Raw genomic sequence first — 19552 nt, forward strand, 5'->3', positions numbered from 1 at the left:
TAAGGGGGCTTTGCTTTGTTTCTTCACAGTTAATTCACAGTTTTAGGCATTTCGTAGCTATTTTCACAATTCTTAGAACCTTGGAGCTGTATTCATTAAGCAACTAAATTGAACTTAAATTTAAGATTAGAAACAAAGTGTTTTGATTGGCCTGTATATTTAGCTGACCAATAGGCTGAATGGAATCACTGAGGCATGTCAAGGGTACAGATTATCAATCAATATTGAATACTGGTGGAAAAAACATCATATGTGTTTAATCCCTATAAATGAGCTTCTTGATATATTAATATGTATTGTTCTTCTACTTTCAGGAGTTGAGGGAAGATGCATGATGGAGAATGGTGTTGCCGGGGACAGCGATCTGGTGTCCGGCCTGTTTGACCAGTTCTGTCACGCCTCAACATGTCGCGCCATCATCACTGCCTTCCAGGTAACAATATAGTACATGAAATGTATGAAATTTCTTTTCACTGTAAAGACAGCTGTAAGATAATTTAGTTTCTCTGGAGTCAGTTTTAAGGGTAGAAAGTTATAACTCCAAGAGGATGGTCCCATGATCATGGGTTTATACTCTTGACATTTTGGGTGAGAGAGAAGCACCTTGAACACTTGAACACTGAACAGTGGACCATTCTCAATTCCCTGTAGGTAACACATAAAAAACAATTCTTTATTACGAAGCGATTTTACAATTGGACCGCCACTATTTTTATGGCTTTAACCTAACCCTTATCTTAACCCTAACCCCTTACCTAACTTAAGTTAGCCCACCCTAAAGGACATATTGAAATTAAGGAGGCGTTAAAAAAAGTAAAAAAAGTGGCAGATCAATTGTAAGCACTAGATGAGCATTATCAATAATCTCAGATCGAACAGATTGAACTAAATTACCCCACGACATGCACTGCTTTTGAATTGCTTCTACAGTTTTACCCCTCGACATGCACTGCGGTTATGCTCTGCTGTTGAATTGCTTCTATTCTTATTACAACTTCTTAAGTTCTCATTCGTATGATGTACTTTGTTTAGAATATTTTGACTATTTAAGCATGATAATGATTGCAAATTCAGCTAGAAGCTGAAATGGATCATGCTTTTAAGTGCAATTCCACAGTCATGCATAAAATAATATTGCCTATGTTGGGGAATGAAACCTCCCTGGACATCTGTGATATAAGGCAGACACACTCCTCTAAAATGTTCATGAATATATGATTTTATATGACTAACCATTGCTGGAAGTTAAATTAAGACTGCTATCAGTTTCAGTTGAACCATCTCAAATAATAAAGTAACCAGCTACTACTTTACTGTATTTAAAATTCACTTATTTTTCAAAATTTGAACCAGCCCGCTTGCCACTTGCCAATGCTCTGGAATATTTAGTACATAACGGAATTCAATAAGGTGACATTTATCAAGCATTTTTTAACAACACTTTTTCTTCATGTATTCAGGCCCTGACAGACCATGTTGGGCTTACGCACGCGGACCACCGGAACTTCTACCGGAAGTTGCGGGCCCGAATCAACACATGGAAGGCCCACGCCTTGTGGGTGAAGATGGACAAGCGGGCCAGCCACAAGGAATACAAGCGAGGAGAAGCCTGTGCAAACACAAAGGTATACCACACTCGTTTTAGCCAACGATTTGCTTAGGCAGTTTTGACTGGCTCGTCAAATAGGGCTACAAACTCATTCCGTTAACTGGTATTATGCTGACCTTATCACTGGTATTATGCTGACCTTATCACTGGTATTATGCTGACCTTATCACTGGTATTATGCTGACCTTATCACTGGTATTATGCTTAGGCCGTAAAAATTGCTTGTTTAGGGTAACATCCCTAAAATTATAAGGTAGTGTAGGTAGTTTTTATTCCAAATATACTTTGTCAATACCATTTTCTTGCAATAGGGCTATTTCTCGCAAATGTCACTCATATATTGCTGTTGTTATGGAGCATTACTCTCTGTCAAAAAGTAAAAATCTAGGGTGGCAGCTTTAATTCGATACATGTAGGGTTGGGTTACCCGAAACATTTTTTTTTTTTTGTTAGGCCAATAGGCAAAGTTTGGCTGGCCAGATAATGACTAACATCATATAGTTCATTTGGGTCCATGTTCAATAACAATCTCAAGACTGACTCAGACAAGTTTAGAAAAGTGAGCTTTTGTTACCTTAATAAATTATGTACTGGTTTATATTATTAATTTTGTTCAATATCTGGTCATGCTGTTCAATTATTGTGACAAATACCAGTATCCTCAGCAACTGAGAAAATTATGTCCTTTGTTGGTTTAAACATTATTTATTTCATGAAAATATACAAATGACAACACATTTTATTCTCTTTAAGAATTTGATTGGAAGCTAAAAGCTAATGTCCCGTGGTGATCAATTAACTGTCTAATGAATTTGACTTCATTGGGCCTTAAATGCAGTTGTAAATATTTAGCATGCAAAATTGCATTGCCATGAAGAGTGTTTTGTTTCGCCTTCAATGAAGCACGGCAGACTCAAAGTCATTGCTTTATCTGGTATCAGGATCAACGTCGTATAACTTTGGTTTCTGATCAATACCTTTTGATTGACTTTTAAATGACTTTGTGAAGAGACTTCAGGCTTGGTAATGGCATTTGTCATTGTAAATAGATTGCCCCTATTTCATTTGAGGTCAGTATATCAAAGGTCAAGCCTTCAAGGTCATGGTGACCTTAACTAGAAAAATAACAGGCTCTTTTTTTCCCGAAAAATATCTATTGAAAAACTTTGTGTAGAGTTTTTGAACTTGGTATGCACATTAATCATGCTCAGTAGATGGATACTATTTATTTTGGGGTCAATAAGTCAAAGGTCAAGGTCATGGTGTCACTTTCACTAAAATTAATATGACCCTTAATTATGATAGGTGACACATCTGACTCAGTAAATTCTTGTTTTGTCTGGCGACCAACGACTTGAACTATCTGTCATAAAAACTGCATGTTACGTAACAAGTTGGCTAACAAAGACATCACATTGTTGGTAACTGGCCAAGATATGTTTACGGCTGAGACAGTTTGATGTGGGAAACCAGTCACCCCAGCTGTTGCCCTGCCTTGTATGTTTACATTTAATCATGATAGACGCTGTGCAGCAGCAAGCATAAGAAGCTGAGAAGCTTATGAATTATGAGGAATGTTTATAATACACTAAAAGCTTGGGATGAGTTACTGTTTTATGCATCAAGAATGTTTTAACATATATCTTATTGGGGGATGAAGTCAGTTATAATTATATACTAGCAGGGGTATAAGTAAATGCATGATAAGAAATTATCTAAAGGAATTAAAAGAAATTAACTTATATCAGGTTGTAAACTTCAATTAGTTAACACATAATTAACAGTGGTATAAATTAGCACGCCCGAAAGCCTTGCACTGGGACTCTGGATTTTGAGAGCTTGTTTGAAAAAAAAGATGCCAGGCAATAGTGTTCATTTAAAAGATTTATATCTCTGACTGTATTAATGTGACTATGGCATTGAAGGACACTCACATATACAATGTTTAGAATTAAATTACCTTTAAATGCAATGCTATTGCAGGATATTGTTTTCATCCTGGGCACCACAGTGTATTTATAACCTATATGATCATATAGGTTATAAATACACTGTGGTGCCCAGGATGATTGTTTTAGACCCTGTATGTTTTTATGTGCACAGTTACTTTTTTTCCTAGTATAATTATCCAGTCTGTTGCCAGTTGTTGTTTTTTGGCCTGTATCAAATTTCTGCGTTGGTATCGATCTATTTGTTGTTGCATTTTCTGATATGAAATATATCCTTTGAGGAAACATTTGTAATTTTAGCATTTAATAGGTTCTCCAGGTTTCCTACTTTTTCCTACTTTATAAAAAGACCTCCTAGCTTTTCTTACTTTTTTGTTAAATATCTCCTATTATTGCTATTTTATTGTGAAAAATGCTGATTTTTAGATCAGTTAAGAAGCCATATCTTTATGTGCTCTAATATCTAATTGGGTTTTTCCTATAAGAAACTGAGAAGAAAACAGAAGAATAATGGCATCTTCTTTCAATGCAGAACATCTGTCTGTATCCATGCACTATACAAGAGCTATATATATGTTACAACAGTCCTTTTTGAAAATCTTCCTTTGATGGCTATTATAGTTATGTTTATATCATAATATTATGTGTGTTGCAGGTCATTATAATAGGAGGAGGGATATGTGGTCTCCGTTGTGCCATAGAGATGGCGTTGCTAGGGGCACGCACGGTCGTCATGGAGAAACGCGACAGGTTCTCCCGTAACAACGTCCTCCATCTTTGGCCCTTCCTCATTGTGGACCTGAAAAACCTCGGCGCCAAGAAATTCTACGGGAAGTTTTGTGCTGGAGCAATAGATCATATTAGTAAGTCATGGCTTCAGTTTTAGTGTCAGATGCGAAGCATGGCTGACAAATAGGAATTACTTTGAGGCCATGGCGAGGTCAAACTTTCTTTTCTGCATAATAACATTTAAAAGACTTGGTATAGAGACTTCAGATGTCCCCTATTTATTTTGGAGCGTAATGGATAAAAGGTCAAGGTCATGGAGACATTTACTTGAAAAATTCAGATCAAAACTTTTGAAGGACTTGGTAGGCACAACGGTAATGTTTAGTAGATGTCCCCTTATGATTTTGGGTCAACAATTTCAAGGTAAAGGTCACCTTAACTCAAATTATATGGGCTTATCATGACAGATGACAAATCTCATTTGTGAAATTGTCATTTGTCTTTTGTTGTTGAAATTTAGGGTATAGTACCTTTGGACTGATACTAGAAGATACCGAAATGCTTTATAAATTAATGTGCTTTATAGCTTATGGCATTGACCCCAGAACATGATTCTGTACAAGATATTGGAGAATTTGGTTCTGTTACCTTATGTTAAACTAATTTCTTCGATTTTATTTGTTAAGTATCTGTGGAACATAAAAAGCAAAAATTTATCAAAACATTGATTAATTAGTAACATTTAAATAACCTCTTATCATTAAAATTAATATATGTAAAATAAAATGCAATGTATGTAAGCTAAATGGGGACATCCATTCTGCAGGTATTCGACAACTGCAGTGCATTCTGCTGAAGGTGGCACTCCTGGTTGGTGTGGAAGTTCATCTCAACGTTAGTTTCCTTGATGTCATCGAACCATCAGACAAAAGTATGCAGCGGTTATATGCATCTCTTTCGTTACATACATGTATATTCATGTTGGCAAGCAAATTCATGTACATGTTCAGGGATGTGATTTGTCCGCGGATTCGCGGAATTCGGCGGATCAGATGGCTCCAGAGACCCCCCCCCCCCCAAAATAATAATAATAATAAAAAAATATTTGGTTGTTTTCAGTTTTTTAAGTCAATATTCAAGTTTGCTTCAAATTTAGAGTCAGGAGAGCCCTCACAAGAGCTTCTAAAATGCCCTAAGAGCGCCCTATAAACCCATGGCCAAAAATATTTCAGCCCTCCAGCTGCCAGGTCAATCACATCCCTGATGTTATTGGCAAGCAAATTCATGTACATGTTATTGGCAAGCAAATTCATGTACATGTTATTGGCAAGCATATTCATGTACATGTTATTGGCAATCATAATCATGTATACATAATTTATGTTATTGGCAAGCATAATTATTCATGTACATGTTATAAGCAAGCATATTCATGTACATGCTCCTGGCAATACAGAAACTGAAGTTTTGAATCCTGGCAATGGCTACTGATTTTCATTGCAACTTTTCCCATGTACACTATACATGTATATCACAGCTTTTTATCAAAGTATCCAGCATGGTTTAAAATATACATGTTCACACTCAATGTATAGTTATTATAAACATAAATATCAGGAATTAGATACTTTCAACAGTTTCGTGTTTCATTCTCTTCAGTTCTTATTTCTGTCATGCCAAGTTGCAAGATCATGCAAGTTATTTCCTGATACATCATACAGTTTCATAGAATGTGCTCTGTCCTTGTTGCTGTAAGTATCGATCAATAATTAAGACAAATCATGGCTGATTTTGCTACAAAAAACGTCACATTTGGTTAGATTGTCTGGAAGTCCAGACGATGCACAAATTGATAGGAAGCAAGTTCACTCGACCAGTCTTGTTAATAAGCATAAAAATGGGGAAATGTCCATCAAACTGAAGTCGCTGAAAGATGGTCTATCTTAATTTATTTATGTTAGCCTTTTTTCCACATCTTGTGAGAAGTGACATTCTGATTTGATGGCTAAAAAGTTTATTGTCGGTTCCATAATGTGATTAGTTATATAGTTTCATCAATTATTAGGGTCTTGTGATAAACACGGATGTCTAGAAATAAAGTGATTGCCGCAAATTTAATAATCTTAGATAACTGCAATTTGCTTGTAAAGTGAAATCTTTCTTAGACAGTTTCGATATTAATGGAAAATGTCAGGGGAAATGTTATGTAAAAGCTATTTATAGTTTCATGCATTAAAACATGAAATTAATCAGGTATTTAAAAAATGAACATTGTGATGGGATGCTTTTCTGACAACTTCTTTATATGAGGCGGTCATGACAAATAAACAAATGTTTACACACAGAATTGAGCCTGAAACAGGATGTCAGAAAAGTGTCCTATCATAATATCATCTATGTATTACATGCTGTAGACTTGAAATGTCTTTACATAAAAGCACAATATAAGTTTTTTGCCAAATCAAGTAAACAGAGCTCAAGATAAGCAACATATTAGCATAATTGCACAATTAATATTACAGAAAATGCAATTCAATTATTTTCAAGCATACAAAATCGCACACAAAATCATGGTCTACACTTTCGAAGGTAATTCCCACCACAACTCAATGAAAAAAGTCTTATCTAGAGCCATTGGGTACTATCCATTAACCAACTTTGATTTAACTGAAATTTAAGATTTGAATCTGAGTGTTTTGATTGGACAGTAGAATTAATTGACCAATAGACTGAATGGGATCAATAACTGAGGCATGTCTAAGGATACTGATAAGAATTATATTTATCATATTATATTATTACGGACCTTGAGTCTGATAAGAATTATATTTATCATATTATATTAATACGGACCTTGAGTAAAGAATACTTTAAAGAGATTATTTAATACATGAGGCTGGCCTTTGAGTAATTTGTTAAAGGGGAGCAATATTGCTATAATTTCTATCTGGGGAATTTGTGGTTACCTAAACAGCTAATGATTGAAAGAAACAACACAAACACTATAAAGCCTACTAACTTTTTATCTGTACACTCTTTTATCATTAAGGCTTAATAATGCATTTAAAAAAAAAAAATCATCATCTTGTATTGTACCCCTGTAACATCGTACATATATCAACTTCAGGTACGGGGTGGCGAGTAAAGTTGGAGCCGGAGGACCATCCGCTGTCAGAGTACGAGTTTGATGTCCTCATCGGTGCGGACGGGAAGAGAAACACTCTTCAAGGTCGGTGGCATAGAAACTTTATATATTATTGATTCTGAAGTAATTGCTGGTATATCAGCAAACGATATTCTTATGGCATTTCCTGAAATGTAAGATTATTTCTCTTAAAATGGAATATCTGTCATAGTAACTTTAAGTCGTGCATTTATGTTGATTAAGTTTTGAAAGGCAACATTTTGCTCAACTCCAGTAACTTTCATGTTGTGATGAATAATTAGTGAGCTTAGTGTTTACAGTTAAATCTTAATGTAGAAAGATAATGCGTAACAATTGTCTTGCAATTTTATTAGTTAAATTTGACCAAACCTTGAAACTTCATATATTTCGAGTTCGTCTGTTTTTCAAATAAAAAACAGTAGGTATTTGTTAAAGCCTTGGTATTATTGTAATTGGAGTTGTTACTGTGCAAAGACTTGGATCTAAGCCATAACTTAAAATGCATTCAAGAAACATGGTCAACTGGAACTTGGTCAACATATTGCCTAAGACAATATGCACATATAAAGCAAGTGGCATACCCTTGGTATAAAATATTATTGAGTTATGTCCCTTGTTCTAGTGAAAAATCAAGAACGGATCAGCGTTCGCATTCACTCCACAGCGCTCATGATGTACCTTCAAACTACTTTCCCTTTATTAGATACATTAAAACATTTTTGTAGGCTTTAAACGGAAGGAGTTTCGTGGAAAACTAGCCATAGCTATCACTGCCAACTTCATCAACCGGAACTCGCAAGCCGAAGCCAGGGTAGAGGAAATATCAGGGGTGGCGTTCATCTTTAACCAGAAGTTCTTCAAGGACCTCAATGCGGAATGTGGGATAGACCTTGAGAATATCGTGTATTACAAGGATGAGACCCACTACTTTGTCATGACGGCTAAAAAGCAGAGTCTACTAGAGAAGGGCGTTCTTAAAAGGGTAAAGGAGCATTAAGTAAATGTAGCAATGTAGTGCCATTCATGAATATGTTGATAGGTTTGATCAATCAACGGTTTGACTGCAATTTGAACATTATATGAATCATGATCATATTTTTCCCTTTTTTGCGAAAACAAAGCTATTTTTCTTCTATTAAAGTATCCCTGCCACCTTTTCCTTGTGAGTGGAAAAAATCACAGGACTTTGTAGGAGATTTATGCATTTGTGTTAATTGGAAAAAGCTGTTTTTCATGGAAAAAAATCGAACTACTGAAAAACTTAATGACAACAGATTTTTTAAAAATTGACTAACAAAATCTGTTTAATCCTTTAGGATTATGTGGACACAGCCTCCCTGCTGGCTAAGGACAATGTGAACCAAGACACCCTTGAGAGTTACGCCCGTGAGGCTGCGGACTTTTGCACCAAGCACAAGATGCCTCATCTTGACTTCGCTGTCAACCACTTTGGTCGCCCAGACATCTCCATGTTCGACTTTACATCACTGTTCCAGGCAGAAAACTCTTGCCGGGTAATGGAACGGCATGGCAAGAAGCTTCTTACGATGTTGGTCGGTGACAGTCTGCTCGAGGTTAGAAAAACATTGTCTAAAGATCTTACCTTTTTACATTCTTAACATTTGGAATTTATAGCTTTAATAGCTTGCCTGTTTAGCTTTATTAGCTGAAAACCCCAAATATATTACCGTAGTGTTATTATCGTCAATGATTTTTGAAAAATGTAATCTATGGTTTCAACTAAAAACATTTTAACATGAAACTTAACACATATATATATCTCTGGTTTTATATTAACTTTCATGCCATGTTCCTCGTACAACTGAGAAAAATTGTTGGATGTGTTGTTTGATTTTCATTATTAAAAGGCTTTAATAAATATCAATATACGTACACACTAATTCAGAAATCATCAATGATTAGTGATGTTCCGATGATCGATTATAATCGAAAATCGATTGGTTGGACCTGAAATCTGCGACAATCGATAGTATTTAGTTATAATCGATTATCGAAAAAGAATAAACATTAGTAAGTGTTCAGATGTTATCTTTAACAAAATGGCTGATGAAAGCCACAATGAGCAAGAAAATGAACTATTTTTTATACAACAACACTTAATAACTTCAATTATAGACATAACGTATATGCATATAATGATTAAGAGTTTAATACTGTACATGAATAAAACTACAACTCGGGTTCTATCTAGTATTTTAAAAACCGATTGTACTATCGATAATTGGTTACTTGAGTGGAACCGATCATCGATAGTAAAATTGCAACCGATTCCCAACACTATCAATGATGCTAAAATACTATTTTTATTAAGGTGGTCCTCTATACATCCTGCACATAATATGACTAAGACATTTGTTGGTGAAATACCTTAAATTGAAAATTAATGATTCCTGCTTTGTTTTACAGCCCTTCTGGCCAACTGGTTCTGGCTGTGCCCGTGGTTTTTTGGGAGCGTTCGACGGTGCGTGGATGGTGAAGCAATGGTCATCAGGCAAGATGACACCCCTCCAGGTGATTGCTGAGCGGGAGTCTGTTTACCAGCAACTGTCTCAGACAACACCCGAGAACCTCAGGCAGAACCACTCACAATTTACTCTTGACCCTGCCTCCAGGTAAGGATTGGTTAACGACTTCATCCTCAATACTGATTTATGATTGGCATCAGACTCAGCTACACAAGGTTATGACTACACATGCTGATGATTATGAGTTTCATTGAAGACCTTTTCTTGGCTTTCATTTAAGAGCCTATGAGGTGATTTTGTCAATGAACATATTGTATGACGTTTTTCGCATAATTTTTAATTGGTCAATGTATATTGAGTTATAATCTCAAACAAATCGACAGAAAATGATAAACTTAAGGTTTATTTGAATTTATAAGATACAATCTTGGTTCTATTTCCGAAACTTGCTTAGTATTCAACTAAATTTTGTGATTGTATAATATTTTATTGTTCACTCGATTAGGAGGGCTCTGAGAATGTCTCTGAAGGTATTAGACTTGTACAACTGCCCGATCATCCCACTAACCATTGTTCTTTATGACACATAAAACTTTCCGACACATTATAAAAACTGTTAAAGCATTTACTGATTGATTGATGGTGTTCTCTTTGTTTCTTTCAGGTATACAAATTTGAAGGCTAAGTGGCTTAAGGCGAAGCAGGTTCAACATTTATATGACACGGGCGACAACACGCTTAAGGATGAACTTATCGAGATACCAAAGCCCAAACCTGGTGGTAGGTGTAAATTCCCATTTTGAGTTTTTAATTCAAGGAAAAAATTTCATTTACAGGCCATATATTATTTACTGAATAAGCAATTAGGTGTAAATTATATTCATGTTTGTGCATAATGTAGTAAGAAATGTTTTGATGTTTAGTTATTCAGCATTTTGATGGATACACATAACTTTGGATCGATACACATGTTAAAGAATGTATGTTTTTCTACATAATTATATGGTAGTGTAAGAATTGTTTCGTATTGTCACAAAAGTTGCACAACCAATATTTCAGAAATAGTGGACACATACAGCTTGTTGCGGTGGTGTCAGAAGATTGTGAACGTTGACCGGTACCGCTGCGTTAACGTGACCGATTTCTCAACCTCCTGGCGATCTGGGATGGCCTTCTGTGCCCTCATGCACTTTCTCAAGTCTGAAGCCATGTAAGCAATACAGCTTTGTTATATGTGTTTGATAACAGGAATTTGGGCACAAAGGCGGAAGCCTACATTAGGAAAAAAATAATTTGTTGCATTTATATAAATTGTGCTACAATAATTTGTCAATTATAACAATATGTGATTATACCCCCAAATGAAGTTTGAAGAGGTACCGTATGTTGAAGTCAACCTGTAGTCCGTTGGTTGGTCCACTGCAATTTTCCTTGTCTGGAGTATAACATTTTCACAGAATCTACTTTTGACAGAAATCTTCTGGCTCGATACATTTAGTGTTTATTTTGGAAATGCTTTGTTACACAAATGTCACCAGTAATATTTCAATTTAGAGATGCAGTGTATTAAAAGTATGCTCTTCATAAATTGGACATTTCATATATTAGATACATATATTGTAATGAAAGAAAGCATGTGCATACAACAATATCTTTGCATCGTTAAAAGTGACCATATAATATATTAACCTCACACCGGAATTGCATGCATGATCCATTCATACATAAGTTGAAAAGCTCAATAAATACATAAATACAAGAAGTGAACCATAGGAGATGTAAATTTTGTGAAGTCACAAATGTTCCTAGTATCCCAGTACATGTATAATCCATGACAAACCGGCCCATTAGAACTTATATGAGATACTCTGCTATTGTAAGTTATACTGTTCTGTTTGCAGTGACTATGACAGTCTAGATGAAGCAGACGTGGTTGGTAACAACCAGCTAGCATTCGATGTCGCCCAGCGAGAGTTCTCCATCACACCAGTGTTGACTGGGGAGGACATGGCCGCATGTGAACGGCCAGACAAACTGACCATCGTCTCTTATCTCACACAGTTGTACGACCATTTCAAGAAGCAGAGGCCACCCAGTGGTGAGACATAGCCTTGATTCAAGACATTTAGAAGTTGACTTGTTTAACAGTTCATAATGTTAGTTTTTGTAAGCATTTTAAACAGATTCATAATAAACAATTCAATTCCAATTGTAGTAACGAAATTGAAAATATAAATCCCAAAATATTTTAAATTTATTTTTGAAATAACTTATATTAATTCGTTTTCTTCTCTCTTTTTTGGTCCAAAAATAGCTTGGGTAATGAATGATTCATGTTTACTGAAACCAGCACACACTTATGACTCAAATATTTTATCTTACATATATTATATAAATCTGATAAAATAAGTTGTGAAGCAATCTGTATTAATTTTGTTTTTAGAATATTTCTGACTTCACTTTTGTATTACAGAAGAGTTCTTAAACAGTAGCTGGGAGGAGAGTCGCAAACACCGGTCCCCAGCTCACAAGATCTCAATCCTCCAGAAGCTTAGATCCTCGCGTGTAAGCCTTTCCAAGCTCAAGAAGTCCATCAAGCGTGAACATGACGACGTCGAGAGGCATAATAATGTGAATAACAGTTGCCATGGCAACGGCAAGGTGGAGAAAATTGGCAAGGTCAACAGTGTGTTCACGAATCCGAATTATCAGGCTAGGGACGTCAGTGTAAGTAGTTGCTTAACTCTTAAGTGGTAAGATTCCTTGTAACATGCTGGAGAGCATTTTCTTTGTTTTCGTTTATACATAAATTCCATATCAGAATAGTAGAAAGGTGGTGAAGCTCATGTTATGTTATTAGTAGTCTGCTAGGTATTGAACATTGTTCTGTACAAGACAGTTTCTTATTCCACTACCCTCCTGATTGCAATTATTTAATACACACTCAGTGGTCGAAATAAGCACAAGCCCTCCGTTAGTAAAATGCTCTCCGGGCTAACTTATATTCTTATTCTATATTGAATACTTTGGATTCCAAGAACTAGTGTGAGAATTTAGGCTTGTTTTTCAAAACCTCTTATTTCTATGACTGCCCTCTACGCGCTTATCTATAATTTCAATATTATACCTACCTTTTGTACCTTTTGTCGTCTAGGGAACTTCTTTAGCCCTAAAAGGCTAGTAAATCCCTTTAAATTATGACACTTTGAACGGTATTGTTACAAAATAAATTTCTATAAGGACTGTTTTTGCAACTTTTATATACAACTCAACAATCATACTGATGTCTGTTCAGTTGTATGGAAATAATCTCCGAAGGGAAAATTTATCTTGTTATCTTATCATTCTTTCATCTTCTCTTTCATTTAAAGAATTTTTATTTTTTTGTCCTTGCTTGCAGAATGGTAATGTTGAGCTTACCCGGTTCAGTAAGGTTCAGATAGACAAGTTGCCGATCGCCAAGATCAATGATCGCCTCTACGAGGGTAACGCCAAACATGATGATCCTTACCATCGCACCAAGGATAGCATGCAGAAATTGCCCATGGACGAGATTACAAATCGCCTTACGACAGAGAAAGCGGACGAGTTAAAGGCGATAAAGATGCGCGAGCAGATGATGCCGGTGGTCAAGGTCAGCAAAATGGCTGAACTTCTCGTGTCCAAATTTAAGAAGAACTCTGATGAGCCTCCCCCGGAACCCCTCACTAGAAGAGTGGTGAGTAATATTTTGTGTGGTGTTACTTCTTTCTTTTGGTTGATTAATATAAATAGTCTTGTATGCTTATGATACTATTTTTAGTTTACACTATATTTATTTTACGATGATTGTGAAGAAAGTTATATTAACTCATACTAAGTCACTCTTGTTGGGACAATGTTGTGAGAGAATGTGGTACCCACTTGTCCGACTTGGTGACCTACAATCAAACTATGAAGAATATGAAAGACCTCATCCAATATTACAAGAGCACTAAAACATATCTATTTGAGCAATGAATCTTTGCTACCATTATTCAAATAATGTAATATTGGATGAGATCTTTCATATTCTTCATATTATCTCTTCCATAATCAAAATTGATATTAATATTCCCATCTAGTTTTATACCAAAATTGATAGATCTTTTTGGCTTGGGCTCATCATTGATTTATTTTATGAGCCTGAGTACTCAGTTCATACTGTATTTAATTTATAATGCAAGAAAAACAAGAATTAAATCTTAAAGCAATTCAATGATGAGGTTGTGTTTACATGTGTTAAAACTACTCAATAACATTAATGATCTGTATATTTACAGAAGGGTCAGCCTATGATGGTAGCGTCCCAGCCGGCCAGTGAGTTCTGTTTCTTCTGTAAGAAGCGTGTGTACATCATGGAGCGAATGTCTGCCGAGAATGTCTTCTTCCACAGTCAGTGCTTCAAGTGTGACTTCTGTGGCGTTGTGCTTCGAACCAATACATACTCTGTTGATAAAACCTCTTATGGTGATGGTGAGTATCTTGTTTTTGATTTTCATAGGGTCATGGAAATATTGATGTCAAAATATTTGAAACTTTTCAAGTGTAAACACATAACACTTCTTTGCTTTAAGAACACAAAGATGAAATTAAAATTAATCAATGTTTTCTTAAATGATGTCAATTATTGTGTAGAAATTGAGTTCCTCTGTGTTTTCGAGAAAGCTCTGTGAACTTTATTAGCCTTGACTTTTGTCATCAGAATGGTTATCTTTGGGTAAAAACTTCAATGTTGGAAAAAAACATGAAAACAGTCAAAAGATATTTAGACAATTAGATTTGGAAAAAAATGATGAGCATCTGCTATTATTTTTAATGTATTATTTTTTTGCTCAGATTACAAATTAATACATATAAATTAGGGCAATTTTAACATAATAACAATTCTATGCTTTTTATTTATATCTTACAACCTGCTCCTGTTTGAACATTTCAGCTACGAGGTTTTTCTGTCAGAGACACGCCCTGCCCCAGATGCGATGGGGAAAGCCAGCGAGGAAGAGGGTGGCTGAAGATGCCCCCGACATGGTATCTAACAAGATGGCTGTCGCCGATACCACTAATATTGGGCCGCCACCTTCCAAACAGCCCTCCATGCCTGCGTCCACCAAGAAAATACCAGGTAAACAAGAATTACAGTTTGTTGTGTAGTTGTAAAATAGTACCTGAAAAATTTAATATGTTAGTACAACAAATTTCCAAATTTTATGATAGATAGTAGGCAGTGATTCCCTCCAGAATTATGATTTAAATTATTTCCTGCGTATGATAGATTGTATAGAAAATCATATCAATAGACTTGGAATAATTAGTTTGTCTCGATTTTTTTGCCCTGTGAACTAAACATAGTATTTAGAGTTTTTACCCGATTTTTCTCACTATTTACCCCATGAGGACCTGTGTACTAAACATAGTAATAAGAGTTTTTAACCGATTCTTCTCACTATTTACTCCATTTGTATTATCTATCCTTATGTTTTATCTATAGTTAGATCAGTATGGCATTAGGATCATTTGGAAGCACGTCAATTACAAGCAAAATATGAAAAGCATGAACTCAAACAGCTGCTGTCATGTATAAAAAGAAAAGAAAAGATGAAAACTATCGCTTTTGTTGTAACTTAATTGTGCATGTTGGGCGATTGCTTCATAGTACCAAGAGCTACATTAAAGGGCACAATAAAGGTGATGCCCTTTTTTCTTCTTTTTTTTTAATGCATTATTATGTTAACTCATTTGACTAAATGATCAAAACCAAAAAAAACATTTGATTTATGTACAGATGAATAAATATTATCCCTCATAAACGGTGTTTTCGGTTAATAGCTAAGAGGCCACAAATTTAACTGGCATTTGAAAAAGGGCCAAAGTATTTCTAATATATTTAAAAAAAAATGTTTTGGCATCATCAAGTGTAACCTATATTGAGCCCTCTAATAAATAGTGCACTTCAGTACTTCCTTGTTTTAAAGAAGTTTATTACATTAACACCAAGCTGTTTTACACAATTCTGGTTATTCAAGCATTCAGAAGACCAATACAGGGATTACATGTTGTGTAATATAACAGTTTTCTTTGAACACTGCTACCAAAGAACCTCTGACAAGTGACATGACGGATTAAGGCTCCCATCCACGTCATGTTAATTGGTGTCGTATTTTTCAGACATGCTCTCCCCAGTGAAGAACATAGATGATCTTGCGGAGAGCTTGAAGACTCCAGAGCGCGTGGAGTTTGAGCTGGAGGGCTTGGAAGAGGAGACGGAGGAAGAACAATGGGAACACAACATGAGTATGTCCTTGTGTCATGATGAGGATCTCGGTGTGGAAGACTTGGACCAGGATGAAGACTCTGACTCTGACTTAGAGTGAGTAACTGAACTTATCTGTACTGTATATATCTGCTTTGTAATGGCGAACTCACAGAGTCATATTTATTAAGAACAGAACAGAACATTTTTTTCTAAGAAGGTCAAAACATCTACATATACAATGGTGACAAAAAACAGCAATAACACAATAAATACAAGTAATGAAAATAAAATAAATAGATTACAATAATAAATACATAATTATGCAGACATATAGAGGTGCACTACTAGTTTATATTGATCTATGTCCTTAAAAGAGAATTTAATAATCTTGGGCGAAAAACAGTGGTTTGATAAGGGTTACATCCTTTTCAAAAACAGGTAGGGTAGGTAGGCTTTTATTTTCATATTTTTTTTAGGCTTTTTAGGGAAATCTATCTGATATTTGAGAATGGACTAAGGAGACTCTGGTTTCTATATTCTATATAGGATGTCAGTCATTTAGTGTTCATTTTTTTCGTTTTGTTTTTTCAGGATAGCTAAATAGGTTTTGGTACTAAGGGTTGACTCTTATCATAAAAAAAATTTGGTATGGCCTAAAAAAAAAAAAAAAAAAAAAATTACAAACAGCAATAACTTACTCCATAATGTATGTTTGATATTTATTTCACATGGAAGTAATCTTTAAGCAATACTCTTTTTCATGATACCACAATGACATGGAGTCACCAGACTTAAAATTGTAGTAAACATTATCATCAATGGTTCGATAAAATCAAGATTTTATTTGTACTTCAGATGTTTGTTTTACATGTAAATGTATTGATTTTAAATATGAGTGCTACTCAAAGTGTAGCATTCGAAATGAAGGATAAATCTCTATTCCCCTCATGCACATCATCAATTTTCAACACATCCTTGAAAGCCAAGATTAACATGTTTGAGTGATGTAGGAAATATTTGGATAATGTGAAAAATGCACTTTTGCCAGGTTTTATTGAAAATTGATATAACAATGTACTGCAATTTCCAGGGAGTTACTTTCAGAAATGGATGAGATGGATTATGAGGAAGTGTCTCAGCTACTACATGTTTGGTAGGCCATGTTGGAATGCCCCACCCACCACTTTCAGCATGGTAGTCTAGAAATGTGACCTCACCCCTACAGGCCTTGTCACGGCGCTTGAATATGCCTGCCATGTTCATTGTCCGTTGATTTTGTTGCAGATTTTATGCGTAAAAATAGTATTATGTAAATTAACGACCCTTTTATTTCAGCTTTCAATGGATGCTACCATGTAGTTGATGCATGGTGTTTTAAAGCTGCACTCTCACAGATTGAACGTCTTGACATTTTTTATTTTTTTTTGTCTTGGAACGAGGCGATTTTTGCAAAAATGCATGGAAACCAGTTATATAAGACTGCTGACAAAAAAAAGATCACATATTTTTATATTTTAATTCAAAACTTGATGTTTTATGCATTTTTCTTAAACCGTTAGTAATGGTTTAAGCCATAAAACAATAATTTTTGAACGGAAATATGAAAATCTGCGATCTGATCTTTTGTCAGCAATCTTGTATCATTGGTTTGCAGATATTTACGCAAAAATTTGCTCTTTCCAAGACAAAAGATAAAAAAGATGTAAAAACGGTAAATCTGTGAGAGTGCAGCTTTAATGTAGAATGATCAGTTTTAGTTTCAGTTTTTGTACTGTAGTGTTTGTATGCCTTGTGATATTGCAGACACCTGTTGAGCAGTTTTCAAAATTGCTTGAGTAAATGTGTTACCTGAATGCTTAATGATTATGTTTTATAAGGGTACATGTATGTGTATGCAATATGATTTTTAACAAAATTATCACAGATGTTATCTTAACTATTTCACTAACTGTATGTCATCACATTGAAACATTTTGTTTGCATGAGATTAATTTGAAATTCACAAGGTCATTAATCCTTAAGCTGCTGATGGTGATTTTAAAGGCTTTGCAAACAGCTTGGAACCAGACCAGACGCCGAGTAACTCGACGCCTGGTCAGGTTCCAAGCTGTTTGCCACTCAGTCAATATATCCCCAAAGTTTGAAGTAAATTGAAAGAAATTTAGAATAAACCAGATGACATTTTTGAGCAGACGACAATTTACCCAGCATGCAAAGGGTTAATATGTTCAATATGTGGATCATCAGATACAACTGTTTGCAAATAAACATAGCAAAGCATTCTCATCAATCAGTTTAACAATGCTTAAACGCAATGCCATTTTGCACTGTAGAGATGATCAATTTGTACCGCCCCAACAGGGGCTTGGAACTGTCAGTTTCAGTGATTTCGAGAGTTTTTTTAAACATTGCAATGTTCTGATGAAGTGTAATTATAAGCTATAGTTAAATTGGTCGGTAAAAGTAAAACCAACGCAAACTGTATATGTATGGATGCATGGAAGTGTTATGAGCACACCTCTTTAGTAGTTTGTTTCTAGTGATAAGTCAAAGTATATGCCAAATTACTGTTAGCTGCAGCTCAGCCAGGTTTCTTTTGATGTGAGTAGTAAATTGACTTGACAGGCTATGATGTTGCACTTTTTTTTTGAAATTCAGTTGATGGGAGTAGCGCAGAGAAAATATCCTGATCACTCAATACTTCTAAAACTTGATATGCTAAATTCATTTTGCAAACAGTAGTAGTTCATAAAGTATATAAAACAAAAAACATGTTGTAAAGAATAACTTACCTTTTCAGTTACATATATGAAATTATTATTTTCATTAAAAATATGAGGGTATCATATCTTAACATTATTAATGGTTATCATCAATCAGTACTAGTTATCACACTAGTCACCAAATGTTGCGCTTAAAAGTTATTTCTGTTGACCAATGCAATATTTATTGGGACACATGAAGTAAAAATAAATTCAGGCTGATTTTGACAAAGCTACATGTTATAAATATATTTTGGTAATGGGAACTTTAATAGTATAAAGTCAGCCATACTCTTTGAAACCAATATTAGTTGATGTATTAATTCAGGTCTGAGGACGAGGACTTCCAGGAAGCAGTGGATCTGTACACGTCTGGCCGGCTAGAGGAGTCACTCCACCTTGCCAAGGAGAGCCTGCGACGATCCACGGAGGACCTGCTGGTTGGAGAGGCGGACGGATACATGCGACTTGAGGAAGGCGAGGATACTGAGGTCGATGGTATGTACTATGTTACCTAATTGAGTGAAAGCATTCTGTAAAATATGCTGTTCATGATTTGTGAAATAGCAGGACATCG

At 35.3% G+C, this 19552-nt stretch overlaps 1 protein-coding gene across 7 annotated transcripts in view; it reads left to right on the plus strand.

Annotated features, from left to right (window-relative positions):
- Positions 1–19552, plus strand: part of LOC128237398 (protein-methionine sulfoxide oxidase mical3b-like) — a 54349-nt gene that overhangs the window by 21237 nt on the left and 13560 nt on the right. For 6 of the 7 annotated variants that reach the window (XM_052952907.1, XM_052952904.1, XM_052952910.1 and 3 more), the window contains 18 exons: positions 315–433; positions 1461–1625; positions 4214–4421; positions 5114–5218; positions 7415–7516; positions 8179–8435; positions 8770–9027; positions 9881–10086; positions 10604–10719; positions 10999–11149; positions 11841–12037; positions 12413–12666; positions 13340–13657; positions 14241–14433; positions 14897–15082; positions 16126–16327; positions 17304–17366; positions 19304–19473. In XM_052952907.1, the coding sequence (XP_052808867.1) occupies positions 332–433; positions 1461–1625; positions 4214–4421; positions 5114–5218; positions 7415–7516; positions 8179–8435; positions 8770–9027; positions 9881–10086; positions 10604–10719; positions 10999–11149; positions 11841–12037; positions 12413–12666; positions 13340–13657; positions 14241–14433; positions 14897–15082; positions 16126–16327; positions 17304–17366; positions 19304–19473 (3253 nt within the window). In that variant the 5' untranslated portion in view covers positions 315–331. The remainder of the gene's footprint in view (positions 1–314; positions 434–1460; positions 1626–4213; positions 4422–5113; positions 5219–7414; positions 7517–8178; positions 8436–8769; positions 9028–9880; positions 10087–10603; positions 10720–10998; positions 11150–11840; positions 12038–12412; positions 12667–13339; positions 13658–14240; positions 14434–14896; positions 15083–16125; positions 16328–17303; positions 17367–19303; positions 19474–19552) is intronic. The other variant, XM_052952905.1, reaches the window with a different exon arrangement.

Source organism: Mya arenaria, chromosome 6 (assembly GCF_026914265.1).
Source record: "Mya arenaria isolate MELC-2E11 chromosome 6, ASM2691426v1".
NCBI lineage: Eukaryota > Metazoa > Mollusca > Bivalvia > Myida > Myidae > Mya > Mya arenaria.